Here is a 23,109-nt window from a genome sequence, read left to right as displayed (position 1 = left end):
ACAGACACACAAAGACACACTCACAAGAGAGAGGTGAAGTGGAAGAGACACGACGCCACAGTGGGGGGGGGGGGGGGGGGGGGGGGGAGGGTACGTGGGCGCGATCGTGGGCGAGCAATCAACACACCCGGCTGGACGAGAGCGTCAAACCTCACAAACGAGTTAGGATGAAAGCGTGTCATGTGTGCCACTCAGCCCTTCATCACTTACGTCCACCTAAAGCAGGCTTAACCTTGAACCACTTAAGGTTCAAGAGGGTCAGCCACTGAAACCCAAGCGCTATACTGCAGACTCCGTACTGTTCTGCACTAGAGGCTTGGATCTAGAAGAAGACAGTAGTGTGTACTGTAGTCGTTTTACTAATAGTGTGTCTGGGTACTTGTATGGTTTACCAATAGCGTTTTGGACAAGCTTGCATATAACAATTAAGAAGGACAAATATGCATTTGGGAGAGAGAGAGAGAGAGAGAGAGAGAGAGAGAGAGAGAGAGAGAGAGAGAGAGAGAGAGAGAGAGAGAGAGAGAGAGAGAGAGAGAGAGAGAGAGAGAGAGAGAGAGAGAGAGAGAGAGAGAAAATCGTTTTCTTTTCAGGATTGAAGAACATATTCGAGAAAAAGGCCATGTTGTTGTTTGAGGTTGTACAATGTCGAGCCAAGCCAAGTCAACGCCAACATAACTCGTGCATCATTGAAGGAGTGGAGGATGGTTTAGCTGCAAGCACCATGTGACCCTCTTGTCACTCTCACTGGAGGAAATGCACAATGCAATTCATGGAACGAATTACTTACAAAATACAGAGGGGACTAAAGTGAGCCAGAGAGAGAATGTGGAATGAATAATAAAAGCAGTGGGGGAGAGTGAATAATTTGTAGATTAAGGAAAAGTGATAATAGGAAAAATACAGGGGTCACACCCATGAAACAGCCAATATAGGCAGCGCCGGCGCTCCCCATAGAGTACACAGAGCGCGTAGGACCCCAAGTACCAGGGGGGGGGGGGGGGGCACAAGTAGCCTACCGTGGTGGGGGGGGGGGGGGGGGGAATTAAGGTTGATAATTATATCAACCTTGTAAATTTTCAAAATATAGAAATGAATTACGAACAGGTCCACCGTTGTTACTTCGCATCGGAGGCGGAGCACCCTTTATCAGGGCAATCGCCCCCCCCCCCCCCCCCCCCCCCCCCCCCAACAACCAGCGCGTAGGGCCCCCAAAAGCTTAGCAACGGCTCTGAATATAGGTTTTGAGGCTGAATACTGTTCGTTTCGTTTAATATTCGTTTCATTATGTGATATTTTGCGATACCAAGATTGTGGTATTGGCCTACATGTTAAAATCCAATAGAAGGCGACTAGAGTACAAAGATGATCATTGCTGCGTAAAAAACGTGTTTTCTAAATAGTCAATGTTGCTCCACGACATCCGATTAGCACCCCTCACAAATATGATCTTGTCAACCAAGCCACAAAAGGGTTTTATTGGAGGAAACTGGGAAAGCCATGAATGCCCTTTATTCTGTTATTGAACAGAATAATCCGGCACAATGTCTGCTGGCCTACATTTCTATGACCAACATATATACATAGTTTTGGGAAGTTGAATAGGATGTCCTCCCCAGTCGAGGGAAGAGAGGGACTCCACTGCTGGAATTATAAATCCGGGCAATGTGTGGGTTAACATTGGACGACCCAGCAGTGATTAGGAGATTAGACACGGCGAGCCTACGGTGTCAATGAGCCGCTTTAACGGACAAATATAATTCAATATAAAAGAGAAAACTCCACGTGTGGCACGGCTAGCAAACAGTGATGCTTCAATCAACTGTCAATCAGATCAATTATTCAACCGGGCGGCGTCTCACGTGTCGCAGCATAATCCTAATCCCAGTTTGGCCGTTCGTCTCCAATCACAATACAGATGACGCGTTACGCACGGGCCTTTTGTAATGCCAACAAATAGCCTACAACGAAATATCGAAATAAATGGCTACATAACGTGGTGGAAATTCAACCAATCCACACGGTGGATTGATGATCACGATTTACCTCTTGAACATCTCCTCCATGTCCTTAATCTGTTTGCGGGAGAACTCTTTGAATTCCGTGTAGGGGTTGAAGACCTTGCTGCGTTTTGGCGCAGCGATGCCATCGTTGATGTCCAGCCTCCGGGTGAGTTTGGCGTTGAGTTCGGAAGACGCAGCGGCGGCGTTGTTGTCGTCGGCCCCCGCCGTCGCAGCCCTCTCGCTCTCCGGTGTCTTCGGTGTCTCGGGTGGCTCGCTGCTGCCTTTAGCAGGTACCTGATCTTCAGTGGGGGCCGCAGCTGCGGGTGGTGCCGCTGAACCCTGCTCGGTGTCCAACCTGCGCCGGAGCTTTCTAGCCAACTCTTCGGATGCCATGACGAAGCTGAATGGCTCTCTCTCGTTGTTTGGATGCGTTCAGAGTGAGCGGCGCGCTGAGCTCTGGACCGGACTGTGTGTGAGCGAGGTGCGTGACTGTCAGCGCGTGCAGATACGCATCCCAAATAGGCTGTCACTGGGGGCGGGGCACAGCGAGGCAGCGAGGCAGCGAGGGTTCCCATCAGACTCCCACTGATTTATCACCGACTCCATGACAACGTTGGTCCATATTGCATGAATGCGTCATATTATAGACATTAGATTTACCGTCTCTATTTTTAACCCTCGCGTATCCGCACTCCTGCTTTCAGCCTTTCGTCGTCGGTGGCGGAGGGGGTGGGTGGATTGACCACTGCTTTGTAGCTGAGCACAAGCAAGGTGGTTGATTATTAGGCATATTGCGCTCATAGTGTTTTCGAAATATCTAAATATTGATTGCAGCCTACATGTGGACCGTTGTTGTGGTTGTTAAGGACACACATTTCATTTTATATAACGATAACATACAATAATAGCCGCGAGTTCACTGCATCTAGCTGCAACACTAACATCCAATAGCTGTGTGCAATGTACACTGCATGTATAGGTGTTTCCACATCTCGTGACACAAACGGGTGTGCATAACAAAGGTCATTAATAAGGTCATCCTTGAGGGAAAATCCGAATTGAGCTGGCCATTGAGCACGATGTGCTATGTTGTGGTGTTTTAGCGCCCTCTAGAGGCAGTGGTCCGTATAAGCACACATAACGGTTTAGTACGGCGGCGCATTGATGACACACTAGACCAAAACAAAGAGTCGTTTTTCAGATAAGTAATTTTTATACATGGGAAGTGACCATGGTCTGTTGAGGATATAAAGCAAATAAATAAGTTAATTATTTTTTTCAACAGTACAGGTAATACACAAGATATACAATGCAACCAATATAGTTACAATATACAATATAGGCCGACATTTACTACATGTGCATTAGATATGGTATATGTAGACCTATATTGTATATTTGAATTATTATTTTAACATGAATGACACAAATGGAAGAAAAGATGATCTCAGAAATCATTTAAATTTCATGAAATCATCAGCCACTCTACGTCAATAGGTGGCGCTGTATTACACATAGTCGCCAAAGGAAAATCACATTTGGCGTCTAATCATTTTTGATCACTCACGGTAGGTGGCAGTACAGGCCATGCATTGGCTTTGCACAAATTACCTGAAAATCAGAAGAAGAAGTATAAGCGCTCTATGTTATGTTTTCCCTGTCCTGCGTAGTGAGGATGCGGCGATGCGTGTAATCCATATATGATGAAGAGTAAACAAGTAAGTATTAGAATAATAAGTCACGATGCCTGGCTGATGACGTCACTTTAACTTGATGAACCTGGTTGTACGTTCACCTAACACAGACCAGTGAACCGGTGTTTGCGATGGTCTGTCAATGACGTCAATGTCATCCCAACAGCATGGAATGGCAAATATGTAATGTCTTTAAAGTTGATTTCCTGTCCTCGGATATCTTATATTAGCCTGATATCGTCCTATATCTATACTCTAAATCTTCCTATCTATGTACTCGTACTGTCGTCTGTTGTTCTCATATACTTCAAGTCAACAGGATAAGATTAAGAATATGTATAATTCTGTGTTTCTTCCTATCTATGTACTTGTACTGTCATCTGTTGTTCTCATATACTTCAAGTAAACAGGATAAGAATATGTATAATTCTGTGTCTACCCATCTTTTGCCATACTGTCATTGTATTTTTTTATTATATTGTTTAAACAATACAATTACTTTATTGAATATCTGGGGTTGCATTTGGGCTTACTTATGACCGCATACTCAAAGTATTTAGGTTCTACATTTCGCCAGTCATAACAAATCTGCCTATTTCTTACTAATATCAGTACATTTGAATAAGTTATATTGCTCCCAAAGTCACCGTTGAATGAAACAACTTTTCTCTAATAATATCTATCCATGTTGTTGTTGGTTTTTTTTTTTACACAGTTGCTGACAATAACACGTGAGTGCAATGCCGCCCTTAGCAGGAGCCGAATTAGTGAAGACACCAGTCCACCTGTATCGTTACCTCCTCAGATGCTGCAAGCAATTACCGTCCGCTGGAATGCAGCAACATTACCGTCATGCTATTCGACAGGTAAGGCACAGGGCCATGTCTAACAATGCACTGCTGTTCACACGCTAGGTCACTAAGCGATTCAGTCGTCAGTGATCACTGGAAGTTGTATGGTTGTTGAGTGGTTCCAAATATGTTGGGAAAACGTGTGATTGTTAGAATAACCCTAAATATAATTTATGTAATGTTCTATTTATATATAATTTTTATGTTGTGTTGTTGCAGGGCTATAATAGTCATAAGGATGAAGATGACCCCGAGAGAATACAAACGATAATACTCCGGTCTTTAGCGGATGCTGACTGGATCCTTGATAAGGTAAGCTCTTCTTCCACATTGAAGAAAACATGCCGGGTGTTCATCTTTTCATGTTGTTTCCTTTGTTTCTTTTTAACAGTATACAAAGAAGAAGTGAGACGCTCAAACTGTGGAAATCAGTACTGGAGCTGTTTTGTACAATATGATACGGATGGTCTGCTTTAAATATACAGGTCTGTGTTTGACTGGCCTGACAGACATTTCACTCATTCATTTCAGTCCCATTTCCTTGCAGAAAGCGAAAGGAGATACAACAGAATCATTTATTTGCTTCATTTGTTTTGTGAAGATGACTTCTTTCTAGTTCCCAAAATGTGAATATAACATCACACCATTCTCTCTACTCTAGTAAGTGTTGGGACCAAAATGTGTCAAATAAATAACTATAAATAACCCAGGGAATCTGTTTCAAGCGGTGAAATGTTTGATATAGCACTTTTTTTGGATATGATGTATGCTCCATTTAAACCTTGTCCAGGGTAGAATATAAATAAATGACGATAAAAACTTGGAGAATTCCTTACAGTACATTTATTCAAGTGAAACCATATTCCATCCAGGAAATAAGCAGTGTACATAGAACATCATAAGACCACAAAAGGAAAATGTAATTACTTCTGCACTACAGAATTAAAGTAAAAGCATAACACAAGGCCATAGAGAGGCCAAAGGCATATAAAGTCATTTTGTATTAAAAAGATTATTTACAATTGCATGCACATGCTCTTTTGTATTGGTATAAAATTAATAAATTGAGAAACGGCAATTCTGCAGTATAAATAGTATAAATATGTTTCTTTGTATATAAATAGCATTATATTTTGCTTGTATGTCATGGTAAAATGATACTGGTTTGATTTCAAAAGTACCTGACAAATAGTTTATATTCTAATTGAAATGGTCCAACACACACATTGCCCTATGTGGGCATAGCTCAGCAGATTACCTTCACTTGATATAATAGCATGAATGTGGTGTGAATAGGTTCTTGGCGGTAGCACAAGCTCTTGGATTGCCTTACAAGAAGATTGATGTCATTGTTTGCAGCTCTACACAGTCTTATCGCTGATAGAAAACCAACCGACAAGAGGACAGGCACTCTGGAAACACACGATACCAAACTGACAGACGTTTTCTCCCGATACCTTCGTGCTTTGTGCTCATTTCTGGAGAATGAATTGGTCGATGAACTCATTCTGCTCCGCCTCCACTTTCGACAGCGCCTCATACTCAATTCGGTATCTGAAAAACAACATGCACTTGATCGATGATGCAGATTTCTTTCTTAATTTGCCTTTTAAAATTGCACATAGTGAGCCTTGCGATACATCTGGCTCCCACGTCTGCAACAGACTTATTGTTCTACCTTTACAGGAATTGAGCTTCAAATATAAAACAAAAAGTGTACCGACATGAGAACATCATGCAGCAGAACATCATGTAAAGTTTCCACGGAGAGGCCAACTCTAAACCTTTGATGAAAGAGCAAGTTCCACATCGAAGGGGCAAAGTAGCAAAGCCCTTTTCCCTAAGCTCTATGTGTACATTGGGAACAGATAAAGATAATGCCCCACCAGACTCTTCCCGATATGCAGATAAATATGTTGATAAAAGGAAGACCTTTATAAATAAGAGTCTGCAAGTGGCTGAGCCAGTGTCTGGCTAGAGTGAGGACTAACCAACATAGGGGAACAAATTGTGTCATTCATGTGTCGGTGCGTTTGCATTGGTAAGGAACCGCACTGCCCCATGACATACCATGTCCGCCATCAACGGACTTTCAGTGGATGCAAAGTAGCGTAAAATGACGCTGTAAATCGAGCACTGGAATAAATGTAGCAGTTTTACGTCTTTAGTTTGGTCAGATTTCAAATGTGTTAATTGAAAGACCGAGTCATCAATAATGAAACCGAGATATTTGTAGGAGTCCACCTTTTAAATTAATTTTTAAAGTACAGTTAAACGGTATTTACTGTAAATACATACTGTATATATACATACTGTATAGATCCGATATGGAGCAGATCCTAGCATATAGATTTTCTGCACATCCGGTACAACTACAATTTCTGTCCACTTGCTTACTGAATGACGGATGAATGGATTTTCTTTGTCATATTCTGCAATGCTGTTTGTATTGTTCAATGTTTTGATGAATGTATGATAGATGCTACAATCCAATGCTTACCTTTCAAGTTGCATCGTCTTCTCTGCTATGAGAGCCTGGAGCTGTTGCTGTTGAGCATCTCTTTGTTTCGCCACCGACTTCAACAAGTTCCTTGCTCCGATAGCCTAGGCAAAAGGGTTAAGAACACAGTATTGTTGTAGATTATTATAGAGCCATTAAGGAGGACACAATTTACATATTATGCGTTAGGTTTAAGTGGTTTACCTTTACTAATAATAACAACAATATGCTGAATGGCCTCTCTTACCTTCATCTTTTCCGTTTCTGCTTCTTTGGCCAATTCATCTACCAATTCTATGAGACCTCCGACTATCTTTTGAAATTGCCCGATTTCTGCGAAACAAGATAAGAAAAGCAACAGCAGGGTAGATTGTGTTACATTTACCAAATCCGGCTCAACGATAGAAACAAGATATGTTACGGTGTGTGGACACGATGTCCTTACTGTCCACGAACTCCTTGCACTCCTCCTTGAGTTCGGACGTCTTCTGGCCCACCTCAGGGTTCAGGACCCTCAGCTTGTTGAGGTCATCAAAGTGAAAGCCAGCCTCTGCCAGCGGGTCGTTGGCCATGACTACTAGGACTGTGAATTGAATGCATGAAGTACTGAATTAATAATAGCATTTTGTCTTCAAGTGTCGCCCACCGTTCCCGTATTATTAAGTAATTCCCAAGTCCCGTGGTGGTGGCTCACAACAAGAGATACGTGACACCACATGCTTCTAACACTCACTAAAACGCGTCCAATGCCGAATAAGAAGTGACATTATTAGGGTGGCATTGTAGAAGGAAAAACACGTGTCGTTTCCGACTACATCCATCTGATCTGCTCTTCTTCTTTCTTTACAAACAATACCATTCCCATTAATACCATTATAGGGTGTGCTGGTGAAGAGCGGCACCGCGGCTAACCAGAAGGAGCGGTACTAAGGGCATCAGTGTCTCCACCTCCACATCCACATCCACATCCCACCCTCGTCCATAACAACCGGGGCCGGCCGGCCGGAGTCTCTGGGCTCAAGTATCGCGTATTACCGTCGCAGCACGACGCTATTGTCAAGCGTCTCACCTTTAGCAGCGGACCCCAGCGCGGTCGGCAGTGTGGCGGCGGCCGGCTTATTATTAACGCTATGTGTTTGTGGCGTTGGGCCGAGCGTAGAAACAGCCGACTTACCTTTTTAATGGCGTTACAAACACAAGTCACTTTTGTTTGGCGTCTATGTGGCACCAACTAGTGACGGGGCGGACTCCTCCTCCTCCCCCCCCCCCCCCTCGGCTGCCAAGGAAACGCGACGCCCCTCCTCCAGGGGGGCGGGACTTGTGCTTCTAGATCTCGCAATGGTTTGTGGGATGAGTAGTTCCTTCACTCGTTCAATAATACGTAATGTAGACCATGGACCACTCAAATACTAACATTGTTGGGTAAGACAGAATTTGGTTTTATTCTGAATCCAGTGAAACAGATTGGTGGTTTTAGCTGATATAAAAACTTTCAGGTGATTATTTATCTTTAAGTATTTGGCAGACGCTTTTATCCAAAGCGACATACATAAAAAAAAAATACATATAAAACAATCACTGTAAACATAATCATTTAAGGGAAGAATGTAATACAAAATATCAATACAAAGTGTCAAGACAGAATAAACTCTGCTGCTGCAGCAACAGAGATACAGTCTATAAGTCCCTAAGATATATAGATATCTAATGTATTCATACATTGTTTATGTAGGATATACGTATATGTATATATAACCTAATCATATTGTTTCTTCTACTTAAAAATAGCTGACCGTTTTTTTTTCCCCTTCTCGGGGATTATATTCCCAGTTTTGATCTCGGACGTCTGGTCACTTATAGCATATAAGAATATACTATTACTGTTAAGCCAACTATGAATAATAAAACACCCCAAAACATGTGTCCTTTATCATAGCTACACGTATGACAAAAAAACCGCGTGAAAATCAGTGGTATTCATTGAGGTAAGATTAATTAAATGCGCTGACAGTTCATTGGTCCTGCCAAATGAATTACACTTAGTGGAGCGGATCACCACTCCGAGATGGCTGCCCCGCGTCTCGTCAGCGCCAGTAGGCAGTAGCGGGCGATGCTGTGTCTACTTATAAGATGTCTATGATAAGAACTACCATTGAGAATGAATGGGAAAAGTTAAGGAAGTTATGTTAGTTAAGTTACTTAAGCTTAACCATTTTCGGGAGTGGTCACGTGGTTATAACGTATTTTACATGCAGTACCGTTAGTCGCCACACGAGTGGAGAGTTCACCTCTTTACGAGCGTTGTTCAGCGCGACTAACATTTCAAATGGTCCTGGATGTATTTTTCTTATTTGTATGTTGTATGTCAGATTATCATAGGAATTGTATATATTGTTTGTTTACTAGATTGTATAACACACTATGGTGTAAGAGCAGAAAAGACGGTATCTGCTGCAGGCGGACCAGACCAAGGCTACATAGGTTACATATAGATATATATATCTATATATATATATATAGATATATATATAGCCTATATACAAAGATAAGTTAACATGAATGTTGTTTCAAAATAGTAAAGATGTTTCCGCCCGGTTTCGAACCGGGGACCTTTCGCGTGTGAGGCGAACGTGATAACCACTACACTACGGAAACTTGTGCCACTTCACTATCTGGCAACCCATCAAAATCACCTCATCTTGGAACTGTCCAGTCTATAAGTTCACAACACTTGATGGAACCAGGTTCAGAGAGTTTCATACAGTCTATGCTCTCAACAGCCAGCTGTAAGAAGAAAATGTGACCTTGTTTATTTTTTAAATATTGTAAATAGATTAATAGTCACTAAAAAAAAAGTATTTTTCAACTGTAATAAAATGTGTTTTTAATGTTTTAGGGACTGCTGTGCTGCCTTCAAGGTCCTGGACACAAGAGCTCAGGAGCACCTGTCATGGGGCTGCTGGCAAACCACAGGGGCCCAGGCAAAGGGCGTGAATGATGTGCTCCTCTATTAAGGCCTCCATGTTCAAGGTGTGGCGGATTCAGCGGGTCCACATCTTAAGAGGCTGCTTGAGCGACCCTGAGGTGGAGGAGGGGATCCTCTACAGGTACAGTGGCACCTTGCAGCTTAATTACACCAAGGGCGAAGGAGCGGCTGTACCTGTTTGGATCCCTGTTAGAGGCCCATCTCAGCAGGAGGGCTTCCACTGTCACCAGGCCCGGTGGGTGACAGGCAACCGGGTGTCCCCTGAGCTCTTCCAGGCCCAGGCCATGACTGGAGTGGTGCGCTGGAACTGCCAGAGGCTTGTGGACCTGAAGCAGCCTGATGCGGTGCTGCCAGCTGTGTTTCTACCCTGTGCTCATTTGGGAACTGAACGCAGCCTGTCAAAGGGTGACAGGGGTGCCAAAATACCCAACCCTGCAACTATCAAACAGGGACACAGGGGAGAGATTCGGCCTGCAGTACGTGGAGCCCGGCTGTCGTCCTGTTGTCTTAAACTGGGACAAACACGGGACACAGGCACAACACCTCTGCTGCTGTAACCATGGAGACACAGATGCACTCCTCTGCCCAGGATGAAGTGCATGAGATTTCTGCTGCAGCCGGCACAGACTCTCAGGTAATCCAGATGAATCACACACTGTCAATTTCCAACCCACTGACAGACTGACTGACTCAATCATTGTATTGATGAAGGCCTCAAAGACCCCAGGATGTCTTTTGAGGACTTTGCTGCCTCCCCATTTTTTGAGAGGGAGCTTGAGGCAGTGAAACAGAGGAGTTGCAGCGTGGAAGAAGGTGGCAGAGGAGAGGACAAAGAGGAAGTCTGCAGAGCAGCTTCCAACGGGTCGCCGATGTGCAGATCCTGTCACCAGCCGCTGAAGCAGGGTCCTGGCAGCCCTCATGTCCATGCCAGTTTCCCTGACATCCCACACTTTTTTTTTTACACTTTTTTATAAATATATTCTGTACATTTTTATTGTTCCTTTGTTTACATATTATCTTTTTTTTATTAGATGTGTGTTTAATTATTCAGCTTGTGTTTATGTACAATAAAATATCATGAAAACATGACTGACTTTCTTTACTTGACAGTGTTAGAAATAGTGATGGAAAATTAAATAATAATAACAAACATTTATATTCATATGCTGTATGCTTCCCTAATAAAGGCCCATCATGCATAAAATAGTTGCTTAATATTTGGAGATTAGTACCTTATTTGCACAATTATTAACTATTAACATTGTCTTCATCTTCATTTTTCTATACTTAACTTTATTCACCAATTTACCTGAGCAGATTCCTTTAAACCTGATTTAAACCTAATTGACACTTTCATTAAAGGGCAGCAACTTGTTTCTGAATTATTTGCTTTGTGAAGCAGATTGTGGTCTGTTTCATGCATAATTTATATAATATAGATATTGTTATGATTCTTTTTGTTTATATTAAGTTCAATTCTAACTTTTCAAGAAACAGTAAGTAAAAGTAGAATTATTATATATCCTTTAATAACAAGGTCTTATTATCATATTATCCTCAAAGATTAATTATTTAAACCTTTGTCCAAATAAGCTTTTGTTTGTTTGGGTAACGTGGGATTCGAACCGCCTCCTCTGGGAGACGCTCCTGCTCGATTCTGATTGGCTAATCAGCGTTCTACGGCTATACGCGGATGGCCTTTGCGGCACACCTGCATGTAGTTCCGCTGATTATTTCGCGGGTCTCAGTGCGGCTCGCGTTGCGTCTCCATTGAGCTGCTGCTACTCGCGCTCAGTCAGCTGTTGACTCCATCAAACCGGTTAGATTGAAGAAGACGTTGAGCCGTCTCCATTACACGGGTAATATTGACGTTATTTTAGAAGTTTAACCGAAACATGGTTAGAAACGTCCCGTTCAAGTTATAAAAGTAACTAATGATCCGTCTGGTCCTTTGTTCTCCAGGTTGAGTGTTCGTCGGGTTAACGAACACTTTTTGAAGTAAATCGGCCAGTTCAGTGTTCGCTACATCCGGACCTGCAGTGAGTAGGACATTTATTTATAATTTATCTCAATTGTTTTTTACTAGGCATACTTGATAAGTTGAATAATAGTAGTTCTGGATCTATGTCGTCGTAAGCTGTTTTTAATTGAGTTAATTGATATTTTTCGCCGGGTGACGCGGCTGCTGGTATTTATCAATGACTCCATGACGGAGTTGGCGGCGGAAGACGTAGGGGGGCGGGGCCATTACGTCACACAATGACTCCGCATTCGGTTACCGTCGTAGTTAAATGGGAAAAATAACTTATTTTAATAACTTATTTTGATTGGATTAATCACTAATTAAAAACACACACACACACAAGCTGTAAAACTAATCTCGTTGCTCTCCTTACAGCTCAAGAAGAAGAAACAGATTCTGTGAGTATCACGATCGAATCATGAAGAAGAAACTGCGAACTGTAAGTCACAACATTTTCTCTTTATGCTGTGGGCTGACAGCGTTTACTTTGAACCAGTTCTCAGGCCCCGTCCCTCGTAGGACCTGCCCCGTCCCTCGTAGGACCTGCCCCGTCCCTCGTAGGACCTGCCCCGCCCCACGTAGGACCTGCCCCGCCCCACGTAGGACCTGCCCCGCCCCACGTAGGACCTGCCCCGCCCCTTGTAGTCTCTCTCTCTCTCTCTCTCTCTCTCTCTCTCTCTCTCTCTCTCTCTCTCTCTCTCTCTCTCTCTCTCTCTCTCTCTCTCTCTCTCTCTCTCTTCCCCCCCCCGTTCTCATGCCTCTCATTCGCCCCTAGAAGATACTTTATCCGTCCACTTTCCTACTACATTCCTCAACATTGCATCACATCCCATGAGTGTTGTCCTACTGATAAGGGTGTGGTCTGACTGACCAGAGATGCATGCTAGGGTTCTGCGCTGTTTGAGGCCTTCAGTTGTGTAGACGTTCCCCCTCAGGGGAACCCAAGTGTTTAAGAGGCCGTCGTCACGTCAGTTACATGAACTGGATCGTCCTTCAGGATGGAGACAGGGACTCCTCAAGGAGACACACCAGGGGGTGAGATGTGAGGGCTGTCCCTCTCAGCAACAAGAACCCAACCTGGTTCCTGCACCTGAGAACCACGGCGCATGTTCCAACGTTTCCCTCCGTACGCCTTGAAGCCCCAGCCCCCCCACCACTGGTCTGACCCACCAGCCCCCCCACCACTGGTCTGACCCACCAGCCCCCCCTCCACTGGTGGCTCCTTACTTTACGGTATGTCTGTTAGAGACCTACAAACCCTCCACTGGTCTCTCCTCTCTCAAAGACCTACAAACCCTCCACTGGTCTCTCCTCTCTCAAAGACCTACAAACCCACCACTGGTCTCTTGTCTCTCAAAGACCTACAAACCCAGCGCTGGTCTCTCCGTCAAACCCTCCACTGGTCTCCTCTCAAAGACCTACAAACCCACCACTGGTCTCTCCTCTCTCAAAGACCTACAAACCCAGCGCTGGTCTCTCTGTCAAACCCTCCACTGGTCTCTCCTCTCTCAAAGACCTACAAACCCTCCACTGGTCTCTCCGTCAAACCCTCCACTTGTCTCTATTCTCTCAAAGACCTACAAACCCACCGCTGATCTCTCCGTCAAAACCTCCACTGGTCTCTCCTCAAGGACCTACAAACCCTCCACTGGTCTCTCCGTCAAAACCTCCACTGGTCTATCCGTCAAACCCACTACTGGTCTCTCCTCTTTCAAAGACCTACAAACCCACCGCTGGTCTCTCCTCTCTCAAAGACCTACAAACCCTCCACTGGTCTCTCCGTCAAACCCTCCACCCTCCATGGGGCACTTTCAAGTGAGGGGCGATTGTTGCCCTGGCATGGGGCACTATGTGAGAGGGGTAATCTTTGCATGGCATGGGGTACTAAGTGTGTGAGGGCAATCGTTGCCCTGGCTTGAGGCACTAAGTGTGTGAGGGCAATCGTTGCCCTGGCTTGAGGCACTAAGTCAGTGAGGGGCAATCGTTTCCCTGGCTTGAGGCACTATGTGAGTGAGGGGCAATCGTTTCCCTGGCTTGAGGCACTATGTGAGTGAGGGGCAATCATTACCCTGGCTTGAGGCACTATGTGATTGAGGGCAATCGTTGCCCTGGCTTGAGGCACTGTGAGTGAGGGCAATCGTTTCCCTGGCTTGAGGCACTATGTGAGTGAGGGGCAATCGTTGCCCTGGCTTGAGGCACTATGTGAGTGAGGGGCAATCGTTGCCCTGGCTTGAGGCACTATGTGAGTGAGGGGCAATCGTTGCCCTGGCTTGAGGCACTATGTGATTGAGGGCAATCGTTGCCCTGGCTTGAGGCACTGTGAGTGAGGGCAATCGTTTCCCTGGCTTGAGGCACTATGTGAGTGAGGGGCAATCGTTGCCCTGGCTTGAGGCACTATGTGAGTGAGGGGCAATCGTTGCCCTGGCATAGGGCACTATGTGAGTGAGGGGCAATCGTTGCCCTGGCATGGGGCACTATCTGAGAGGGGCAATCATTGCCCTGGCATGGGGCACTATCTGAGAGGGGCAATCGTTGCCCTGGCATGGGGCACTATCTGAGAGGGGCAATCGTTGCCCTGGCATGGGGCACTAAGTGTGAGAGGGGCAATCTATAACCTGGTACTGGGCACTACATGTGTGAGGAAATCTTACTACTTCTACTTGGCTTGTATTATTACCTGAACATTTTAATTTTCATCTATAGGAGGATGCTACTCTTCCTGAAACACCCTTGAGGTGTCTTTTGGTCGGACGTTTCTGGAGGACTCAAGTCTGTGGCCTAAATCAAAGAGGATAACAAAGTGGGTGTTCAACACAGCAAGAGCCTGGAGCAATCTAGCATCTGGATCTCAATTCGACCCTTCTACACACTGGACAGGATGACTTGAGTGTCATGTAGCTTGGACTCCAGTGTGACTGAATCATGCAAACAATGGGAATGGCTACTTGGTACAATGGATGATGGACTAACAGCATTCCGAATGGATCGGATGAGAGATGAGAAACCAACCAACTGACTGAAGATGGAAGATGAACAGTCTGCGACATGGCTTCCCTACCTAACCTCAACATGGACTGCTGGCAAGCCCTCTGGATCTTCTGTACTCCTGCCCTGAGATCCAAGTCTTTCTCGGGCTGAATTGTAATGATGAGGCTAATTGGACCTGGGAGATGGGTCCCCCTTGAATCAGAAACCATCTTGGAAACATCCCAACTAGCGGCCCCATCTTCAGTTGTGCTCTTCAGAAGAAGAGGTGAAGAAAACCTCACTGGGGCTTCAAGGTCTATGAAGAGGAATGTTGAAATGTGCGCCATGATTCTCTTCTGTAAGAGCTTGGTTGTATTCTAGTCGCCGAGTGGGGGAGCCTCACGTCCTACCCTTTGGCGTTTCTCCTTGGGGAGTCCCTGTCACGGTCTTGACGGACGTGACGGTCATGTAACGGATGTCACGACAGCCTTTTGAAAACTTGGTTTCTCCTGAGGGGGAACGTCTACAGAACTGTAGGCGTCAGATATCACAGTATCCCAGCATGCATCTCTGGTCACTCAGATCACACCCTGATCAGTAAGGCAACACTCATGCGATGTGCATGCAATGTTTTGGAGAGTAGTAAGGAAGTAGACAAAAGGCATGAGAACAGTTTGTTATTTTGTACTGTTGTCTGTCAGCCTTGTTTATGGGTGGGAATTGTTTGCTAAATGGGGGGGATATGAAATGTATAGTCAATTATTTGTACATGAACCAACAGCAACAAACTACTAGATCTGCTCAAGGTAAGTCTGTTGGCTGTATTTTGCAACGAGAGGACCAAAGCACCCCAAGATCTCCATCGTCGTTCCAGCTCAAGGTAAGGGGCTTCTGCGGGGGGGTTGGTAGTTAGATTCGAGACCGCTATGTGCACGGGTCTATAAAGATGCTGTCTGACTTCACAGGATCTCCTGGACCAGAGGCTGAGGACCAGCAGGTGACCAGATCCCCAAGACCAGGCATGGGAGACCAGAGGCTGGAGACCAGATCCCGCTGGACCAGGTATGGGGCACCAGGGTGAATAATAATAATAATAATAATAATAATACATTGGATGTGTATAGTGCTTTTCTCGCGCTTAATTATAATGTAGGGTAACTAGATCCCCTAGACCAGGCATGGGGTACCAGGCTGGACCGGAGGCTGTGGACCGGAGGGTATCCAGATCCCCCTGGACCAGGAATGGGGCACCAGGCTGGACTGGAGGCTGTGGACCGGAGGGTATCCAGATCCCCCTAGACCAGGAATGGGGCACCAGGCTGGACCGGAGACTGGGGACCGGAGGGTAACCATCATCAAACACTTTGACACCCGGAGATTCTTTTTAAATATTTCAAACAATCATTCATTAGTTTTTCCTTCAGATTTTTCATTCTGTGAATTTTAGCCAAAGCTGTGATTTGACGTAATTTAAAGTCACATCAGCTGCTACTACTATAGTTTATCCAGCGTACATCTAGGTGGACACTAAAACACAACTAAAATGTAACAGCTGGTCACACTACACCTGGTGACGTAACATCACCCTTTTAATGTGTGTTTGTATTGTGAACAGATGAAGCTGACAACCCACCAGGAGTGAGATGAGGACTACGATGGGACTGCTCAAGTCTTTGGAAGGTTAATACCAAGTTGTTTTTTTTACATCGTTTCACCACCAGAGCTATGCTGTTAAATTCACAGAATGTTTTACGATATTCCTGAATTACAAATTCCCAAGTGTGTGCATGTTTCATGTTGAAGTTTAACATTTGATTTGATTCAGAATTATTTAAACGAGGTGTCCAAAGAATAATGAACTACCACTGTTTCTAGTTTTGAATTCTCAAAACAAAAGTATAGTTATAAGTATAATTATTTACAATTTCAACAAATTATATTAACTAAAAAAAATCATGGACAAAATGATCAGGAACCCTCGGCTGAGGAGAGCTGATGGAGGAGCCACCTATCTGGAGGGAGACCCGGAATGTGGTTAGCCTCCTAGCTGGACATCGTTAGCCTCCTAGCTGGACATCGTTAGCCTCCTAGCATAATTGATAGTTAGCTTCATAGCATGATGGATATTGTTAGCCTCACAGCATAATCGACATTGCTAGCCTCATAGCGTTATCTATATCGTTAATCTCATAGTATAATTGATATTGTAGCATAATTGACATGGGTAGCCTCATGGCGTAATGGACATGGGTAGCCTCATTGACATTGTTGGCCTATGGCTAACAACATAGATTATGCTACGAGGCTAACGATTTGTGTTTTTCCTCTTGCAACATTTCAGTGACCCACCGACGGCGCCTCATCAGAGCTGGACGGTGGAGACTTCAGATTCAACTTCTACCTCGCAGGACGTGACTTAAGTCACGGGTTGTCAAGGGTTCCTTGTTTCTCAAGGGTTCCTTGTTTCTCAAGGGTTCCTTCGTGGGTTCCTCATGGTTCAGTGTTAGGGACAGAGTTAGGGTCAGATGGTCTCACGATGAACCGTTGTTTTTTTGAATCACATCCCAGAATTGTTTCACTGTGGGCACAGATGTTGAAATGTATACTGATGTTGTTTTATGATATAAAATCATTTAAAATGACCTCGCTGTGTGGCTTGTTGTGCAGTCATTTTTATTATACACATGCATGTTACCCTAATAAGGTAAGGCTACCTCCCCCTCCCTATACCCTAACCTCCCCCTCCCCTAACCTCCCCCTCCCTATACCCTAACCTCCCCCTCCCCTATACCCTAACCTCCCCCTCCCCTATACCCTAACCTCCCCCTCCCCTATACCCTAACCTCCCCCTCCCCTATACCCTAACCTCCCCCTCCCCTAACCTCCCCCTCCCCTATACCCTAACCTCCCCCTCCCCTAACCTCCCCCTCCCCTAACCTCCCCCTCCCCTAACCTCCCCACTCCCCTATACCCTAACCTCCCCCTCCCCTAACCTCCCCACTCCCCTATACCCTAACCTCCCCCTCCCCTATACCCTAACCTCCCCCCTCCCCTTTACCCATACCTCCTCCCCTATCTTTAAGTTAAATTGTTGATTTAGTATGTGAAGTGTTTGAAAAAGCGTAATTCAGTATTTAAAGTAAAAATGACATTGTTAAAAAAAACTTTTTGCATGTGCCCTTTTTTGAATTTGAGCCCCTGCCCCTCATAGGGTCTCTGCACGGCCCTGTCTCTCTCTCTTCCCCCTTACCTCACTTGTGAGGTAAACCATTACCGGTCATCAGCCATCCTTGTATTTGGCCCTCATCGCACCTGAAGTCCCATCCCTATGACTGCCCTACCATCGCCTGTTGCTGTCCCCTTGACCGGATTCCTGGCCTGCGCTGCCTAGCGATCCACTACTGCCCTATGACAATTCCTAATCCCTATGACAATTCATCCCTACACTAGACTATTTTAACTTTCTGACACTAAATGGGATTCATGCATTATCATACTGGTTCGGTAACCATCCCACCTCTTTGTAACATACACCCCAGGTGGCTCTAAACACCATGTTCTATTCTCTACACCTAACTAACCTATTCATTTATCATGTATACAAACCTCACTGCCCTGTAACTGACCCTAGGCAGATGGGTCAGGCCCTCGAGTCGTGGATCTGCTCGAGGTTTCTTCCTACATGTATCTCCAATTCGAGGGAGTTTTTCCTCGCCCCTGTTACTCATGGGCTCTCTCTGAATGTTCAATACTCTGTAAAGCGCCATGAGACTTGGAATGTTTTGGCGCTCTATAAATAAAATTTAATTGAATGTTAACTTGTGTATATTTCCCAATTTTTATTGATATATTTGCACTATTAATCTTGCTGAATTCTACAAGGCAAATATTAAGTTAAAACTTAGTTCCCCGGCCCCATTCGTCTTTGGAAGGAAATGTTCTATTTTGTCTAATTTTAGGCAAAGTATAAGACAATACTTTCTTTTATTCTGAATCCAGTGAAACAGATTGGTGGTTTTAGCTGATATAAAAACTTTCAGATGTTTATTTATGTTTAAGTATTTGGCAAACGCTTTTATCCAAAGCGACATACATAAAAAATACATAAAACAATCACTGTAAACATAATCATTTAAGGGAAGAATGTAATACAAAATATCAATACAAAGTGTCAAGACAGAATAAACTCTGCTGCTGCAGCAACAGAGATACAGTCTATAAGTCACTAAGATATATAGATATCTAATGTATGTATTATTTTTCCAATATAAATCAATGAGCCTCTGATACTTTCACTGCATGCTTAAGACGTCGTAACCATATAGGCGTCTTACGCTGGGGTCGAGTAGGCCTACCCACCAGTTTTCGTCAAGATTCACTTTGTACCCACCACTTAAAAAGACAACAAAACTTGAGTTTAAATATTATGGATTATTACACGGCTCTTCTCAGTGCTGTGAACACTCCGTTCACTTGCATGGGCCTTCCCGACTTCCGGTGGTGAATTTTTTTTTGATAATTGACCATTGCTAAGCACCTAATGACCGCTGTCAGGGAAAGCAAGCGAAGCAAGACCCCTCCGCTTCGCGTCGGTTTCCGGTTCGCCCTGTCGGGGCTTATTTTCCCGATAATGACCGGCATTCTGTACATTATCCCTTACTTATTTTTGTATGAGCTGCCAGCCTGGCTTGGACAACGAATGAGGTATTAATACAGATACTCTTTGGCTGGGATGCAATGATGAGGCATCAGACAATCAAGTCGTTTTAGCCTGAACACATGAAGGTAAACAGCACCAGAGCAGGTTGGTAGTACCATGGACACACAGAGCGATCACCTGTTGAACTAAATGGATGTGGCAGGCGACACCACGGGATGCATCTGCAGACCACTGCCACATAAATAAAGGTAAGACGCGATATTTATTGCTTAAGATTTGCTGGTGCAGTGGGGAGGTCTTTTGTGTTTTTTGCACTCAAGTGGTCGGCTGTTTTAACTCTTGTAATTGATGTTAGCCATAGCCACCAAGTAGCCTGACTTATCCACGGTTTGCGTTCGTACAGTGTTGGGTATAGTGGAGTAGGCCTAATTAGTGGAATAAATGTGGTGGGGAGTACATGAGTTTTGGTCAGAATGCCTGATTTAGATTGGATGGATGCATGTTGTGAATTGAGAACAGCCAGCTCATGATGTGATACAGTGTTCAGCTGTGCAACAAATAGTTTTAGCTTTTTCAATCTTGACATTTTTAGTGCTTTTAGTGCTAGCCACACGCTTAGCCTACCTCTTCACAACTTTAACACGTAGTTAATTTCCTTTCTTTGTTTGTGTTGGTAGCTTAGTCATGTCATATCACGTTGTCAACATTGGGTACATGGAGCACAACATAGTGGGTCATATATCCAATGCTTTTTGGGAACACTTTATTCATAAAATGTGTCAGACATCATCAGACAGTTTTTTGTATCCACAAGTTTCCACCGCCCCGTGATGCTTTGCGCGAATTGTGGGCTTTACCGGTTACTACGAGATCGATGTAAACAATCGCCCGTCAGTCATTCATTCGTCACGATTTCAACCAATTATTTAGTTCTGTCCGGTTGTAAGTACATCCTCAAACGGCACACGTTGTTTCCGAGCTTTTTAAAGCCATTAATTGCATTCAGCGACAATATACAGTGTGCTCAGCCTGCCAGCTGATCAGCTACAAACACAGCGGAGGCAACCCGAGGGGTGTTCCACCAACCAGGCTGAACGCAAAGCCGGGCTTATTCCGCTTAGCCGGGCTTCTTTCAGCTGGAGCTGCGTTCCATGAACGTCACTTAAGGGAATCTCCGCTAAGTAGGCCTAACCATGGCAATTTATCCGACCAAGCTATTGAGTATTGGTGTAAAATACACATACTGTACCCATGAAATCTCCAATAAAGACGTTATAATACAGTATCAAAATATGCTCCCCGTATTCTTACAGTGTACATGGAGTGAGTAGTCGTGTAAAATAACATGTTTCTGTACTGGGAGCATTGTTTGATAGAGGCAGTTGGTCAACAGATTAAATACGCTACCAAACACATAAGGTAGCACTTTTTGATAGGGTAGCATGATTCTATAGACTCTGATACTGTATTATAACGTCTTTATTGGAGAGTTAAGGGGTACAGTATATATATTTTACACCAATACTACACCGCGGATCAATAGTGTCGTCATGCGCATGTGCAGAACCACTAGGTAGCAAAATCTGACAAGGGAGCAGAAATCTGCACTACTTTTTTTTTTAAAGTTGCCGGTTCGCAGCCGTGTCTCAGAACACTTGTACAGCCATTCAGTTTATGATGTTTATTATCTTTGTTGTTTGTTATTATGTAAGCATAAGCACCACGGAAACCACTGCTGTCAAAAGACGATGATCCATCTTCACTGTTGACGCGAGTCGCTCTAGTTCTACCTCCACGGCCCTGCAGCGGGCAATTATCGGACAAGATTGTCCTATAGTGTGTGGTGTTCCGTCTTGTGTTCGAATCTCATGTATTTGTATTTACGATCGGAGAGCAACAAATGGGCTGAGATTCTTTTTATGTGTGTGGTGTACATCCGACTCAACTCTTGTAGTGTGGGGCAGCCTTCAGTGCATTGTCCATTTAGGGAACCTGACAAATTGTAGCCCGCTGTTCTTATGGTTTCCTCGACGATCGTGTGAGGCATTGAAGCAGTTTTTAACGCAGCAGTTATTTCCAGGCACTGTTAAAACTGTACAGAATTGCATCAACCTCCTCTGCTAGCAGCTACCGTGTCAACAATAACGCAAAGCTCAGCTTCTTCTTCTTTTTATTAGGCATACTGGACGCAGCTATGGCGTATTGCTGCCCCCCACTGTTTGTTATTTCCCCCTAAACTTTATATCCTTTTATATGCTCCAATGATGCGAAGGTAGTCCATCAATTCCTTTGTTTTATCCACTGAATCCAGATTTAAAAGGGTGCGCATATTAAAAACTGATTCCCAGCTGACCCAAGCCTCCGGTACAGAGTCCTCCTTTGCCTGGAATAGCGCCCACACTGGAGAAGTACATGTTTTGCAGTCTCTCTTTCTCCACACTCACACCTGCCATCTGGGTGTTTGCCAATCAGAGCCAGCCCACTCCTCAGCCCACAGTGTCCAAGCCTCAGTCTTGTGATTGCTACATCATTCATCATCATCATCATTTTCTTATGCACCTAAAAGTGCACCTATCTTTATTTACATTTTCCTGTATTGAAAAGTACACCCTTCCCTTCCTTTCCTTCTCCCAAGATTTTTGCCACCTTTCTTTTAGAGCCCTGTTTATTTTTTCCATGTACTCAGGTGCCCCATATTGCAAATTAATTTGCACTGTTTCCTCCTTCACCGCCTTCTTTGCCTCCTCATCCGCCTCCTCGTTCCCTTTCACACCCACATGAGCCGGCACCCAGAGAAACCCCACCTCTCTCCCTGCCTTGTAAATTCTGAACACAGACTGTAGTATTTCCACAATTAAATCTGGTCTGGACTTGGATTTTCCTTCTTTTATTGAAATTAAAGCTGCAGCTGAATCACTACATATTATTTAATACCCCTGTTTATTATCCTCCACCCATCGTAAGGCCCATAGGACTGCCACCATCTCTGCTGTGAATACTGACATGTGATCTGAGATTCTATATCCTATTCTGCGGGCTGGAGTAGGGCAATACAGGTGTGCTCACCCTCAGAGCCTGCCTGGCCCGTTCACAACGGCCTGCTATAGTCAAAGCCTCCTCCACATCTGTCGCCCCCTGTTCATGGCACTTAGCTTGGAGGGCAGGATCGAGCCCAGCAAGAAAACGTCTAAAAGTCTCACCATTCCTGGCAGCTCCGCCATAGTCAGGAAAAGCCTCAGCCACGAGCCTGGAGACGTCGGCCGCATAGACCTCCAAACTCTCGTTCGACTGACGGGGCCGCGCGGAGATGCACGTCTGGAAGTACAGGAGGAACTGTTTTTGTCCAAAGGCGTCCTTTAACTTCTCCTTTACTCGCTCAAAATCACACTGAACATCCGGCGGTAGAGTGTCCCACAACAGGAAAGCCG

The 23,109-nt window shown here is 44.6% G+C and overlaps 3 protein-coding genes, 1 non-coding gene and 1 pseudogene across 5 annotated transcripts in view; 2 read left to right on the top strand and 3 right to left on the bottom strand.

Moving 5' to 3' along the window:
* The window catches only part of efhd1 (EF-hand domain family, member D1), a 9,414-nt gene extending 6,945 nt beyond the window's left edge, over positions 1 to 2,469 (bottom strand). The window contains exon 1 of the mRNA XM_084467183.1: positions 2,044 to 2,469. Within this exon, the coding sequence (XP_084323309.1) occupies positions 2,044 to 2,393 (350 nt within the window). The 5' untranslated portion in view covers positions 2,394 to 2,469. The remainder of the gene's footprint in view (positions 1 to 2,043) is intronic.
* Positions 2,470 to 3,634: 1,165 nt separating this feature from the next.
* On the top strand, positions 3,635 to 5,331 carry lyrm9 (LYR motif containing 9). Its single transcript, XM_084466827.1, has 4 exons — positions 3,635 to 3,718; positions 4,410 to 4,560; positions 4,765 to 4,857; positions 4,937 to 5,331. Exons 2-4 carry the CDS (start codon positions 4,435 to 4,437, stop codon positions 4,952 to 4,954), a joined length of 237 nt encoding a protein of 78 aa, XP_084322953.1. The 5' UTR covers positions 3,635 to 3,718; positions 4,410 to 4,434; the 3' UTR covers positions 4,955 to 5,331.
* Positions 5,332 to 5,432: 101 nt separating this feature from the next.
* Positions 5,433 to 8,286, bottom strand: ift20 (intraflagellar transport 20 homolog (Chlamydomonas)). Its single transcript, XM_084466826.1, has 5 exons — positions 8,220 to 8,286; positions 7,491 to 7,628; positions 7,293 to 7,378; positions 7,046 to 7,149; positions 5,433 to 6,099 (listed from the first exon to the last, which is right to left on the bottom strand). Exons 2-5 carry the CDS (start codon positions 7,615 to 7,617, stop codon positions 6,018 to 6,020), a joined length of 399 nt encoding a protein of 132 aa, XP_084322952.1. The 5' UTR covers positions 7,618 to 7,628; positions 8,220 to 8,286; the 3' UTR covers positions 5,433 to 6,017.
* A 1,341-nt stretch (positions 8,287 to 9,627) lies between these two features.
* AC3HAE_012566 (transfer RNA valine (anticodon CAC)) lies at positions 9,628 to 9,700 on the bottom strand. The gene has a single exon. It is a non-coding gene; the product is annotated as a tRNA-Val (tRNA).
* Positions 9,701 to 10,042: 342 nt separating this feature from the next.
* Positions 10,043 to 16,640, top strand: LOC311341630 (annotated as a pseudogene). The gene is made up of 6 exons (XR_014684122.1): positions 10,043 to 10,665; positions 11,780 to 11,850; positions 15,858 to 15,901; positions 15,987 to 16,083; positions 16,175 to 16,366; positions 16,637 to 16,640. The product of XR_014684122.1 is annotated as an uncharacterized misc_RNA (transcript).
* The last annotated feature ends 6,469 nt before the right edge of the window (positions 16,641 to 23,109 follow it).

The sequence above is a fragment of the Micromesistius poutassou genome, assembly GCF_964030765.1.
Source record: "Micromesistius poutassou genome assembly, chromosome: 4".
NCBI classification, from domain to species: domain Eukaryota; kingdom Metazoa; phylum Chordata; class Actinopteri; order Gadiformes; family Gadidae; genus Micromesistius; species Micromesistius poutassou.
This window is presented reverse-complemented; position numbering and strand designations above follow the sequence as displayed.